This window comes from Priapulus caudatus, unplaced genomic scaffold (assembly GCF_000485595.1).
Source record: "Priapulus caudatus unplaced genomic scaffold, Priapulus_caudatus-5.0.1 Scaffold2196, whole genome shotgun sequence".
Taxonomy (NCBI): Eukaryota; Metazoa; Priapulida; class Priapulimorpha; order Priapulimorphida; family Priapulidae; genus Priapulus; species Priapulus caudatus.
Genome location: NW_014579257.1, coordinates 17,305 through 29,506, shown reverse-complemented (window position 1 = coordinate 29,506; position 12,202 = coordinate 17,305). Strand labels below are relative to the sequence as shown.

General features: G+C 43.7%; 1 protein-coding gene across 1 annotated transcript in view; it reads right to left on the bottom strand.

Annotated features, from left to right (window-relative positions):
* Nucleotides 1–384: 384 nt before the first annotated feature.
* LOC106818381 overlaps nt 385–12,202 on the bottom strand; it is a gene marked incomplete at its 5' end in the record, with an annotated part of 26,717 nt that continues 14,899 nt past the window's right edge. The window contains 12 exons of the mRNA XM_014823096.1: nt 385–555; nt 1,351–1,440; nt 1,989–2,075; nt 2,448–2,487; nt 2,790–2,905; nt 3,391–3,465; nt 5,052–5,132; nt 6,049–6,124; nt 7,856–7,986; nt 9,655–9,759; nt 11,936–12,019; nt 12,106–12,162. Coding sequence (XP_014678582.1) covers nt 385–555; nt 1,351–1,440; nt 1,989–2,075; nt 2,448–2,487; nt 2,790–2,905; nt 3,391–3,465; nt 5,052–5,132; nt 6,049–6,124; nt 7,856–7,986; nt 9,655–9,759; nt 11,936–12,019; nt 12,106–12,162 — 1,113 coding nt within the window. The remainder of the gene's footprint in view (nt 556–1,350; nt 1,441–1,988; nt 2,076–2,447; nt 2,488–2,789; nt 2,906–3,390; nt 3,466–5,051; nt 5,133–6,048; nt 6,125–7,855; nt 7,987–9,654; nt 9,760–11,935; nt 12,020–12,105; nt 12,163–12,202) is intronic.

The following is a 12,202-nucleotide window of genomic DNA, read 5'->3' as shown; positions in this document are numbered from 1 at the left end:
TATATTTCTAGAGTGGCAGCTATTTAATGAATTTCTTTCCTATATAACAGTCACCTGTCTATAAAGCACACATTTGTCATTTCTCTTGCGTGACTCTTGTATACAAGTCTGACCACAGTAACAGTAGCGCCATCGTAAAATATCTGTAGATAACGGCAACGGTCATCGTTCTAGTGACATCATGTGTGACCTCACAATGACCTCATGTGCAAGCTGTGCACTATCACACCACACCACATGTGATGCTCTCTCAGTCTCTCGACATGCATTGCAAGGTGATTTATGCCATGTAATTACAGGTCGCAAGTACCGAACTGGCACCGCTCAGAAATACTCGACCTGGACCCGATTCGATTTGATTTCCACCAATCAGATCGTGCCCTGCTACAGCAGGCGGTGCTGGTCATTTGACTTCATGTGTGAAACAGAGAAGCGGGATGTATCTATCCAATAGTTGGCACAGCATGCCAGATTGTGGGTGTTGACAGGGGTCAGTGCTCCAGCATTAATCCAATCCGTGGCTTTCCACAGCTGCGCCATTGTGCTTGGATGAGGCTCGCATAATCTCAGAGCCAACCGTGCCTTAACACTGCATGCAGGATAGATCAAACAGCACACCCGCAGTAATGATAAACCCACGAACGGCCACGTTTATGAATTATCGAAGTCGAATTTAATGCCACCGACGCTTAAATTGTAAATTATTGAGTGCGCTTACCAGCGGGCTAATTTATGCCACCGCTGCTGCCAGGTGGCAGCACGTGGAGATTCGCTCGCGATCGATAGGTGAATGTTCAATTATGCGAATATTTAATTTCACATGTTTTCCCATGTGTTTGATATGGTTCAGTTTAAAGTTCTTCCTGTTTTTCTCTACGCTGTCTGTATATTTGCCGTCGAAGTTATCGCTGCGGTATTTATGCAGACACACACGCACATATACATACGCATACACGCACACACACATGGACGTGCACACTCACGTACGCACGCACGCACACACACATGCACGCACGCACACACACATGCATGCACGCACGAACACACACAACACACACACACATGCGCACAACACACCCACACCTACACACACGCACACACACACATGCGCACAACACACCCACACCTACACACACGCACACACACACATGCGCACAACACACCCACACCTACACACACACACCCACTTCTTTGATTGCAAATAAGAACTTCGAAGCTCGACGCAAGCGTACGAAACACGTGTACAACATGTACGAAATCACGCATGATTTATTCAGCGGACGCCAGTTGCCCCCTCCCCCCCCCCCGCCTGCTCCCCAGCACGCGTGGGTAACCACGGCAACCACTCACCGCCTCCTTCTTGTTGGGCTTCGCCTTGTCCAGAGTTTTGTTCGCTGTCTCGTACTCTACCAACAAACACGTCCGGCGCAGCAGCATGTCCTGAAAAAGCGGCGGGGTGCGTCGATGACAACGCGGCAAAAACACGCACGATCGAAAAAGCCGCGATTAAATATTCACGCGATTCTATCAGCCTACCCGAGCGTGAACAGAGCGGCCACTCAATATTGCATTCGGACGGTGGTCAAACAACGTTAGTTCCACTACATCGCGCACCCGGCGGACGACTTCATTGGCGAGACAAAATCAAATCGAAATTCCACTCTAAACGTCTTCGGATCAACCGAGCACAAGAGCATAAAAAAATAGACAAAAGACCAATCCAAACTTTGAAAGCACGGATGATCTTCACCCCGATTCCAATGGCTGCCACAAGGGCGCAAGATCTCCGAAAAACGATAGATTTCGAAAGCTATGCTCGGTCAATCTAGAATATTGCCGTCTACACCACTGTAGCTCGTCTAACGCGGTACGGCTGGCACACCGAATGTTACGTCATCGCGAAACACAAGCGCAAGCCTCGCGTCTCACGTCGAAGCACATTTCTGCGGTTATTCTACGCAGTCGAGAGTCACGCGCCATGGTCCTACCTTCTCTGCTTCGAAGGTCATGGCGTAGAACTCGAGGTAAAAGCCGAGCGTACGCTCATCATTGTTGCTCATCACCTCTAGTCCGTGCTGCGGAAGGAAATTCAAGCGTCTACGTCACCGGCCGTTTGCACTTTCTAAACGTTTTTAAATGAATTAAATTAGCTTTATTTCATTACGTTTATGAATGTATTTTCGTTGTCCATTATTTACATGATAAAAAAACATGGGAGTAAATGCTAGAAAGAACTAATGTTTTTTAAATGTTTTTTCTGCACTATACTTATCTGAAAAATTAAAACTATTAAACTATCATAAGTAAACAATAGAGCAATCAATTTTCTGAACTGCGAGGAATCAGATGAAATACAACACGATCTCTGACCACGGCAGAGGCGTGTAAACAAAACACAAACATGGCTACCAGTTTTTCCCAGGTAAAACACTATCTTTCTCACGTACCTTGGCACCTTCAAGGCCTGACGAAAACTTCGTTAAAAACCTGAAAAAGGCAACGAGACGCATTTAGCACAGACGCTACGTCGCAGACGTGCGACATATGCATGCAGTTATACGTCTATAGCAGCAGACGCCCTAGTTAAACACGCCTAAACGCAATTCCTGTATGCATAACTCACATGTCGCTGCGCCACCAGCTCGCGCTAACAATCAATTCATTGGCGTAAACACATTTCGCGCCGCGCCACGCACGCGACGCATCCGAATATATAAAACGCCGGTCGCACAAAACTAGAACATCTTCATGGTGTAATGCATAAACGATGTACGACGTCACTCGCTTACTTGCTAAGGCAGATATCGTGACCTTCCTGAGAGGCGGACTGAAGGGTGGAGGCGGTTGCTAGGTGACCGTATGCGTTTGCCAGACTCTTCTGAGCATAAACCTTCTGATTGAACGCCTGAAATGTGGACAACATCTGGAAGTTGATTCCCCATACTTACCTCCTCTATAGATCAGGGGCCCGTCCGAATAGGATGGGAATCGATCCAATCCAAGAACTTTTTACGAAAATGAACAAATGCTACGCATGAAATGAACGAGTTGAATAGAATTCAGAGAATGTTCTGGCTAGGATTGCATGCAAGAACCGCCGAATGAAATATTATAGAAGTCAAACACATGCTAGCGAAAACCTTGATAGAACAGGCACAGGTCTGTCTATAAAGGACACCTTTGCGGTTTTACATCGGTAACTCTTCTATACAGGTTTGTGTACTCACTTTAAGATGAACAATTTGTACCAAGATTAAATGTATAGTAGGCCTACACGCGTGGACTTGTTTTATCATTGAACAATAAAGTGGAGTATGCAGTATGACTGAGTTCTGCTTAATGACCACCATCACGCTGGGTAGCACATTACATATATATTGTAGAACTTACATTGCTACAGTCCTTCATTATATTGCTATATTCGGTCACCCAGGTTCTCTCCTTTTGAAAGAATTCATCACAATCCTGCAATCAAACCATAATTGTAGGAAATCACCGCGACCCGGCGACGACCCTCATATTACACTCCTGGCGCCACCTATTAGGCGACAACGGTAAGAAACACTATCTGCAGTCGAGAGACTCAATGACTCGGAGCCGCTTTCGCGATATTTCCCCTCGAAACGCTGCGACTCTGAGAAAAATATCATTCTAGTACATCCTCGATAACATATATGTAACTAATATAATTATATATTTAACAATATATTTAATTCTATAATAATATATTAATATACATATATCCTATAATAATAATAATGATAACAAGTGCCGCATAGCGACAGCGCTCATCTAACGTCTACTGCGGTGACTCTGTGGTGGAGTGGTGGGATTCTAGTAAACCCTGTTAGTCCCAAATGTGTTCACATACACGCCGAAATAGTGGAATGCACAGAGATGGTATCAGGAACCTTCTCAAAAGAATGTTCGTTGGGATCGTTATGAAAGTTGCCACGAGATGGCGTGTACGTTTAAGTGTCTTCAGATTAAAGATGGAAGCTCCCATCATTCGTAGTAGCAACAACTATTTGCAAGACAGAATCTAGGTAAGCACTCATCCATTTACCTACGCAAGCCTACAGGCTGCAAATTGCAATAGAGAGCTGCCACCTGTAACCAATTAATGCAGGCAAAAACTGCCCCAACACATGCACAGCCACTGGCAGTGGCATACGTGACATGTAACCAACTGACAGTACAGAATGACATAGAAATTATACGATTTAAGGAATATACACCTTCTTTAACCAAATTTAGCTTTTGAAATTTCACTGTGACATTGTAGCCTCATACATCCAGGCATGTATAGATTCTACTAGCAAACCCGGCAGTCAAATTCTTTCTAACAGACAGTCAACAAATCCATGTTTAACCCTCCTCTTGAGGGTCAAAAGGTTATCCGACACTTACTCTTCGCATGTCAGCAGAAGGGACATTTCATGGTCCCTTCAATAAAGCCATAAAAATGCTAGGTCACCGCTGAAACAAAAAAGTTTTTCAATCGCTCCGTCAGACCATGTCCTCAGAAAATGTCTAAAATCTGCCCTGTGCCCACTGACCTTTGACCTGTGACCTCCAATTTCGGCACAGTGATGGCTTTTCCTACCATGATGCTATACACCGACTATCACGAGCCTAGGTCGAGCCGTTTAGATTTGTGCCGCAATTATGCATTTCCTCCCTATACCTTAAGTTAAGGAGTGAATGTTCCCCCTTCTTTTACACCTCTTGACCTTTGACCTTTGACCCCCAGCTTCGACATCCCAACTCGTTTTGACGATCCCCCCCGATGTGCCGAATATCGTGACCGTACGTCGAGCGGTTAAGATTTGTGCCCAACTGTTGACGCACGGACGGACGGCCGGACGGACGCACGGACGGACGGACGATCAAGCGATTCTACAAGCTGCATCTGACTATGTCAGATGAGCTAATAATAATCATCTACTACACAAGATGGCAGCCAGCGCGAGTGCGTGTTAATAACATATTAATATATATATATATAATCTAGAGCACGTTGCACACAAGATGGCGGCGGCGTCACGTACGGGGTGAGATGACTTGCGGTTCTCGACGGCTGATGACAGCTTGCTGAACATTCCCTTTTTCACCCTGGCACGTGTCGGCGGCTGAAATGCGCAGCGCGCGAAAGCAGAAGCGCGACAGTTAAACGACGATTTATATTTCGGGCCATAACAAAAATATTGTTTGTTTGCCCTCACCCGACCGACCCGCCAAAAAGGGGCCGACTCAAAAATGTTGTATTGATCTTTCCCATTTTTTTTTTTTACAAAATTGTATCTGTACAGTACTGTACATTATATAAATTTGTAGGCAATACATTATATGTACCAAGCAAAACAAACATTCAACATAAAAGATATTTCCACATAAACACACCTGAGCATGTAGACACCATGCTGAATTTGTAAAAAGACCCCCCTCAAAAAAGCCCACCTACCTACCCAAACTTTTCAGCCTGGGTTGGGTGAGGGCAAACAAAGATTTGTTTAATTGTGGCCCCACTAAAACGGCTGAATGTCAATCCGGCGTAAAGCCGTAGACTTGCTTACAATGCACTGGCGATAAACAGTTCGCGAATAACGGTACATCGCCAACCAGGCTCGGCACACGATCCCAGCAATGACCAGAGTCTAAAGAATGGTGAACGTGTGGGATGCGGTGCTCCCAAATCCGACCACACGTGTGCACGACGAAGTGAGAAAATCACCGCATGACTAAGAACGTGGCACTACTGGTCAAGAAGTGACCAATACGTGAAAATGAAGTTACCAGAAAGCAGCCACAAAAAGCAGACAGCCACACACGAGACACATTCACACAAACACAGGCCAGCCCAACAAAGGCACCGACTCAGGCACAGACATAGATAAGATATAGGCACAGATAGGAGACCAACACAGAAACAGCAACACACACACACAAACACAGGTACAAACACAGACACGGATTTAAGCACAGATAGAGATAAGACACAAAGACGTATACGCCACCACAAGAACAGATACAGACACGGATACATACCTCCTTCTGCATGAGGAACTTTTCGAGGGCTGGGTTTTTTCCGAATGTCGGATGATTGATGAGCAGACGGAGATACCTTGATCGCAGAAAATGCCACAAATTAATTTCTATTTAATGACAACGTGATCGAGACAGTGACACCCAAATGAGCTTCTACTTGTGATTTAATTAGTAAAGACAAGCATTAGAACGATGGTACTAAGATAGCACTCGATTTTGCCTGGCTTATAAAGCCAATCATCAAAATAAAAACTACCCTGCCGCTGCACCCCCACATCATACTCCTTTCCCTTTCAACCCCTGCCTCGCCCCTACCATTCGACCCCCCTAGTGCCTTGCCCCTACTATTCGACCCCCCTGGTGCCTCGCCCCTACCATCCGTCTCCCCTGGTACCTCGCCCATCTAGATCGAATTCATCTAGATTGCAAGTAAATTTTCTGACAAGTAAAACCAAAATTCGGACAAGTAAAAATTGCTTCGTGTTGCCCGACATGGACAACCAGATCTGAAAATAAGCGCTGAGGCCTGTACAGTACACTCATCATATTCCATGGGCGCAAATGCCATGGGGACACGGGAGACACTTCCCCCCACTTTTCGAAGGGTGGGGGACACAATATAAAATGTCCCCCCCAGGTTTATCAACATGTGCTTCTGCATAATTATAAGCCCCTTGTATAATATCAAGAGCGGATAATACCTATTATAATAGGTATTATTAGCTCTTGATAATATTATTATTTTGTGCTTGTCTCCATTAAATGAAAAAAAATAGAAAATATAAAAAATGACCTCCGATTGATAGCCTAAACTGAATACAGGAACCGCGAAAGTATACTGCTGCTAGGTGCCCTAGGTATTGATAGGATTTGCTAGTCTCGAGTTCCAGAATCTTGTCAAGCTCTCCAGTAGCTATTGATAGATGTGGTATATATTATGTACATTCGTATATATATATATATTACTACTGATATTATGTATATCGTATATATTACGTACTATTATTTAGGTCGTACTGCACGTCTGAAACGGTGCTCGCGCATGCGCACTATCTCCCGAGAAGATTATAATATTTTGCAAAAATTATGAATTTAAAATGATGAGCGGTCATCCTAGCATAGATTTATATGACGAAATTCCATCAGTAGACCTCAATTCAGAAATAGGAAATAGACCTTGCATGTAAGGTCCCCGCTGCATATACAAGTCAGTACATAACCTGACTGCATTAGTGTTTCAGCGCATGCGCAATATCTCACCAGAGGAGTTATATTTTGTAATGGAAATGCATTTAGTATGGTCAGGGTATATCTCAACATAGGTTTCTGTAATAAATTCTTATCAGTAGACCTGTGTTTATAATTAGGAGAGCGCCCTAGCCAGTAGAGTGCAAAACTACTACTTCATCTCCGCCCGCCCTTCCCCTTCTCTCCCTTGTCGCACGCTCAGCCTCCTTCTTCTTCCACCGTCCCTCGGCTGTCTTCCCTGCCACCTTCTTCTTCCACCGTCCCTCGGCTGTCTTCCCTGCCACCTTCCCTCAGTCTCCCACATCTCTCTCCCGCAGCAAGCTACAATCCTTACTTTTATTTAGGCCGTTTTGCACGTCTGAAACGGTGCTCGCGCATGCGCAATATCTCTCGAGAAGAAGAATATTTTGACAAAATTATGAATTTAAAATGAAGAGGGGTTATCCCAGCATAGATTTCTATGATAATATTTCATCAGTAGATCTCACTTATGAAATAGGAAGCAGACCTTGCATGTAAGATCTCCGCTGCATTATATCGTAGCCTCCTGTACACTCACTTCTCGAGCATGCGACAGTCGCGATAGAACTCGTCTCCCACCAGGGTCTTCGTGGCGCTACCGAGCTGCTTGCGTGACCGCGTCTCCGCACTCGCGGCGTTCGCTCCCGGCTTCGGCGGCAGCGGCGGAACCTGCGACGAGCGGACGACGCGCGTTACCACGGCGACGGACGGACGTTGCCGCGGAGACGGGCCGCAGTTGCCCCTGGCAACGGTCGCCCGTTGTGGCGCCCGCTTCCGCCCGTAGAAGCGGTTTACGATCGTCGGCCGAAGCCTGCTTGTATCTCGCGTGACTCGACACGACCAGATCCTATACGCCGTGACCCGAATGTGAAGCGATTTGCCCACGTCTGACCTTACACTGGTCAGAACATCGTATGTTTTTTGGGCCATTTTTATATATTTTATATATCATCATTATAGTCTTTACACATTTATATTTTCACTGCTTGCACGAAATATGCAAGTGTAGCACATAGCAAAAATGGTAAAGTCTAGTTAACAACAACCAGTTTCAACACCCTGCACCCTGTAAATGCTGACAACAGGCAATAAACTGCTATTTAAAAAGAGGGGAACTATCATATACTGTAACATACTGTGAGTGAGGAGTAAAGCAGAGGGGGGACGAGCCAGAAGACATTGTGTGCCCTCAGCAGCAGTATATCCTTAAATTGACTACGTCACGAATTTTCTATGGTAAAATTTGTCAAATTTTTGTTGCCATTTTTTTACATTAAAAGTAACAACTAACGGGACTAAACGTATCGTCAAATTCTTACCTGATAAGATTGTTTCTCGACTAGTTAAAAATCCAAAAAACCTGGACGATTGGATATTAGTGTTCCTAACATTAATTGCTTGCTATGGGCTATGTATAAGTGACGAGTGTATGTTCACATCGAACAATATTATAGTAAAATAAGAAGTATAGTGCAGCAATTTAACCATAAAAAGTGAACAGATATACTTATATTTTGTGAAAAAGTGGAAATATTATTTTTTTTTACTATTTACGGTGACGTAATCACTGTAATCAAGATAACACTTCGAAAAGAGCCCTGACAAAGATTCTTCAAACTCAGATGGTGACAGACATAATCAGACGGAAGGAAAGCCACTCTAACTGCAGTTGCCTGCAGCCTTCAGCATAAATTATATTGCAATTACGTACGTACGCATGTATATTAGTTTGTCAGCGTGTGACACTCCTACAGGACTGCATGCCAGAGGGTGACAAAAAATAAGCCCAGACAAACAATATCTGGTTTCTGGCAACCCAACCCTGCATTTCACTGGTGGGGAGACAACTATCCAACATTTTGCAATAATTATTTCTGTGCACATCATACCAGTCTTATGATGAACGATATCTATCGATCTATTGATGAACAAATCTGTAGGCATAATTCATTGGACGTGAATTCAGACGAGAGGGTGCGGACAAGCAACAGAAGACTGGGGTGCCTGGAAGTGGCCGCAGCTTAATTGTTTGTGTTTACACCTGTAGTGAACATCACAGGGTGCGAAATTACCGCGAGTACGGAGTCAAATACTCCCCGATTTACTGTCGGACTTCCTGATTTGACATATGCAGGAGTACGTAAGACTCCCTGCACTATAGTTCGTTCCAAAGCACGGCCTCGCGGAATTACAGTATTTTGTCAGCAAATCTTTAATTTTGAATTTCACACTACGGACTCTCTCATTTTGCTGCGGATCGACTTCCTCTTTTTGAGGGCAGGGAGTCCGTTGGACTCCCTCTTTCAAAAGTTCATTTCTACCCCTGACATCACTCACGATAATTCCGCTGACATTAATGTCGACGGTCAGACAGTGTTCCAGCCATTCCAGGTCCTCCCATTGTCGCTGGATGAACTTGTAGTCACTGTCGTCGTCCTTAATCTAAACAAGAGAACAGGCCAAACAGGCGCTTTACAATATTCAGTTGCATAAAATTGCACATCAAGTATCGTACAGCTAAAAGAAGAAACCTAGATGCATTCGATTTCTTCGGAAAGAAACAATAGGTTAGTATTCATTAATAATGATAAATATTATTATTAATATCAGTCAGCTAATCAGTCAGCACAACAATCGACTAATGTGACAACAATCGTCGTCATAACTAAAAAAGAAGCTATCCCAGAAAATGTCAACTGATTCACCACAATCACAACGAATTCTGATGAGTTGCCTAGCAACTCAGAGCTAGTAACTGAGTGCGTAGGCGTACTAGATGCCACCACAGTTCTATGCAAGCTCCTTCTCAGAGCAAATCCAAGCAGATGGCAATATGTGATGGCACAGTGTGTGCTGAAAATTGCAGCTAGGTGGATGCACGCACACGAGTGCGGAGCAATATCCGTCGGGGATTAATCAGAAGGCTCACAATAACGCCCCTACTTAGTTTTGTATAGCCACGCTGCCATGGAAGGATTCCACGTTCAGGGACGAGGCACCTATTCAGTCTAGAATGCATCTACAGCTAGCTTACTGAAGAGGATTAAATCATGGTTCATACAAAAGGACTGAAAAAAATTTCAAAGACTTTTCAAGGACATTTTATTGGAAATTCAAGGACATTTTATCGGAAATTCAAGGACATTTTATCGGACATTTTATCGGAATTCATACACAGAACAAAACATACCTGGATTAATTTAATAATAACCCCATTCTTAATCACTGTCCCCTCTAAAACTTACCTGGATCACATTAATAAACCCTTCTAAACACTGTCACTGTCTTCTACAACATACCTTGATTTACTGACTGATTTTACTGAATTACTGTAATTTGTGATCATCATTTAACTGTCTACCGTGTCTATAGCTTTTTAAGCTCATTTAATGCAATTTTTATTGAGGTTTGCACATTATTGATGGTACAAAATTTCTTTTTATTACAGGCAAGGATTCTTTCTAAAAATTCAAGGACATTTTCATGAAATTTAAGTACTTTTCAAGCACAAAATCAACATTTACAAAATTCAAGTACTTTTCAAGGACTCCCCTCAAATTCAAGGACTTTTCGAGGACTGTGCGAACCATGTAAATTCACAAGGCAGCCACTTGCAATATAACAACAACTGAATCTTTATAGGATTGCCTACATCGTTTCTATCTTCTGTAAAGACTACTGAAAGTAAAGAGAATCAAGCATGATTATCGCCAAACCTTTGTGCACCATCCAACTCACCTGCCTTCTACATACAGGCAGAATTCATAGAAATGTCACCGCAGGACATGCACGTCTTCTAACATTAGATTTAGCATTAATCCCACACGGTCTAGAATGTTGACCGACATAGCCCATGCTTGTTTTCTCATTATAAAGTGAAAATTCTTTGCATTATCATGATGAACACATACAGAACACGAGCTATTATCCGAAATTCTGAAAACCGAAACGCTCCGAAAAGCGAACGTTTTTTCGTGGAGGTCGTCTGCATACCAAAGCTCGCGTTTGGCTGCACACAAGGTTCACTGCAGAAATATTAACGTGTTTGGCATTACTTATACAGATTGTACTGTACTGGTACAGAACTTGGCCTCTTGAAAACTTGGGTTTTCGTACTGGCTAGTTGCAGGATATACGGTATGATAGTCTGTACTACCCCTCCGAAATCGGAAAAGTTCCAAATTCCGAAACGTGTCTGGTCCCAAGGGTTTCGGATAACAGATTACGCACTGTACTACCAAGTGATATGTCCTTATATAAAACATGTTATAAAAATATTGTTCAAATAGTTTCATGGCATCACTGTGCAATTTAGATACCTGATGATCTTGGCCACTTACCCTATGAAATGAAATATGTGCAATTAACACATGTACATACATGCATTCGTGGTGTGGCATTTAGCATGAGTCGATGGATCCTGGATCCTCACCTATTTACTGTGGACATTCAGTTCTCACACGTTTAGTGCGGGTCATGTACTGCATGAACGACTTATCACGAGTTCTCACCCATGTAGTGCGGTGTTTAGCATAGGTTCTCACCCGTTTAGTGTGGATCGTGTACAGCATGAACGACTTATCACCCGTGTAGTGCGGTGTCTAGCATAGGTTCTCACCTGTTTAGTGCGGATCGTGTACAGCATGAATGACTTATCACGAGTTCTCACCCATGTAGTGCGGTGTTTAGCATAGGTCCTCACCTGTTTATAGTGCGGGTCATGTACCGCATGAATGACTTATCACGAGTTCTCACCCATGTAGTGCGGTGTTTAGCATAGGTCCTCACCTGTTTAGTGCGGATCGTGTACATCATGAACGACTTATCACCCGTGTAGTGCGGTGTCTAGCATAGGTTCTCACCTGTTTAGTGCGGATCGTGTACA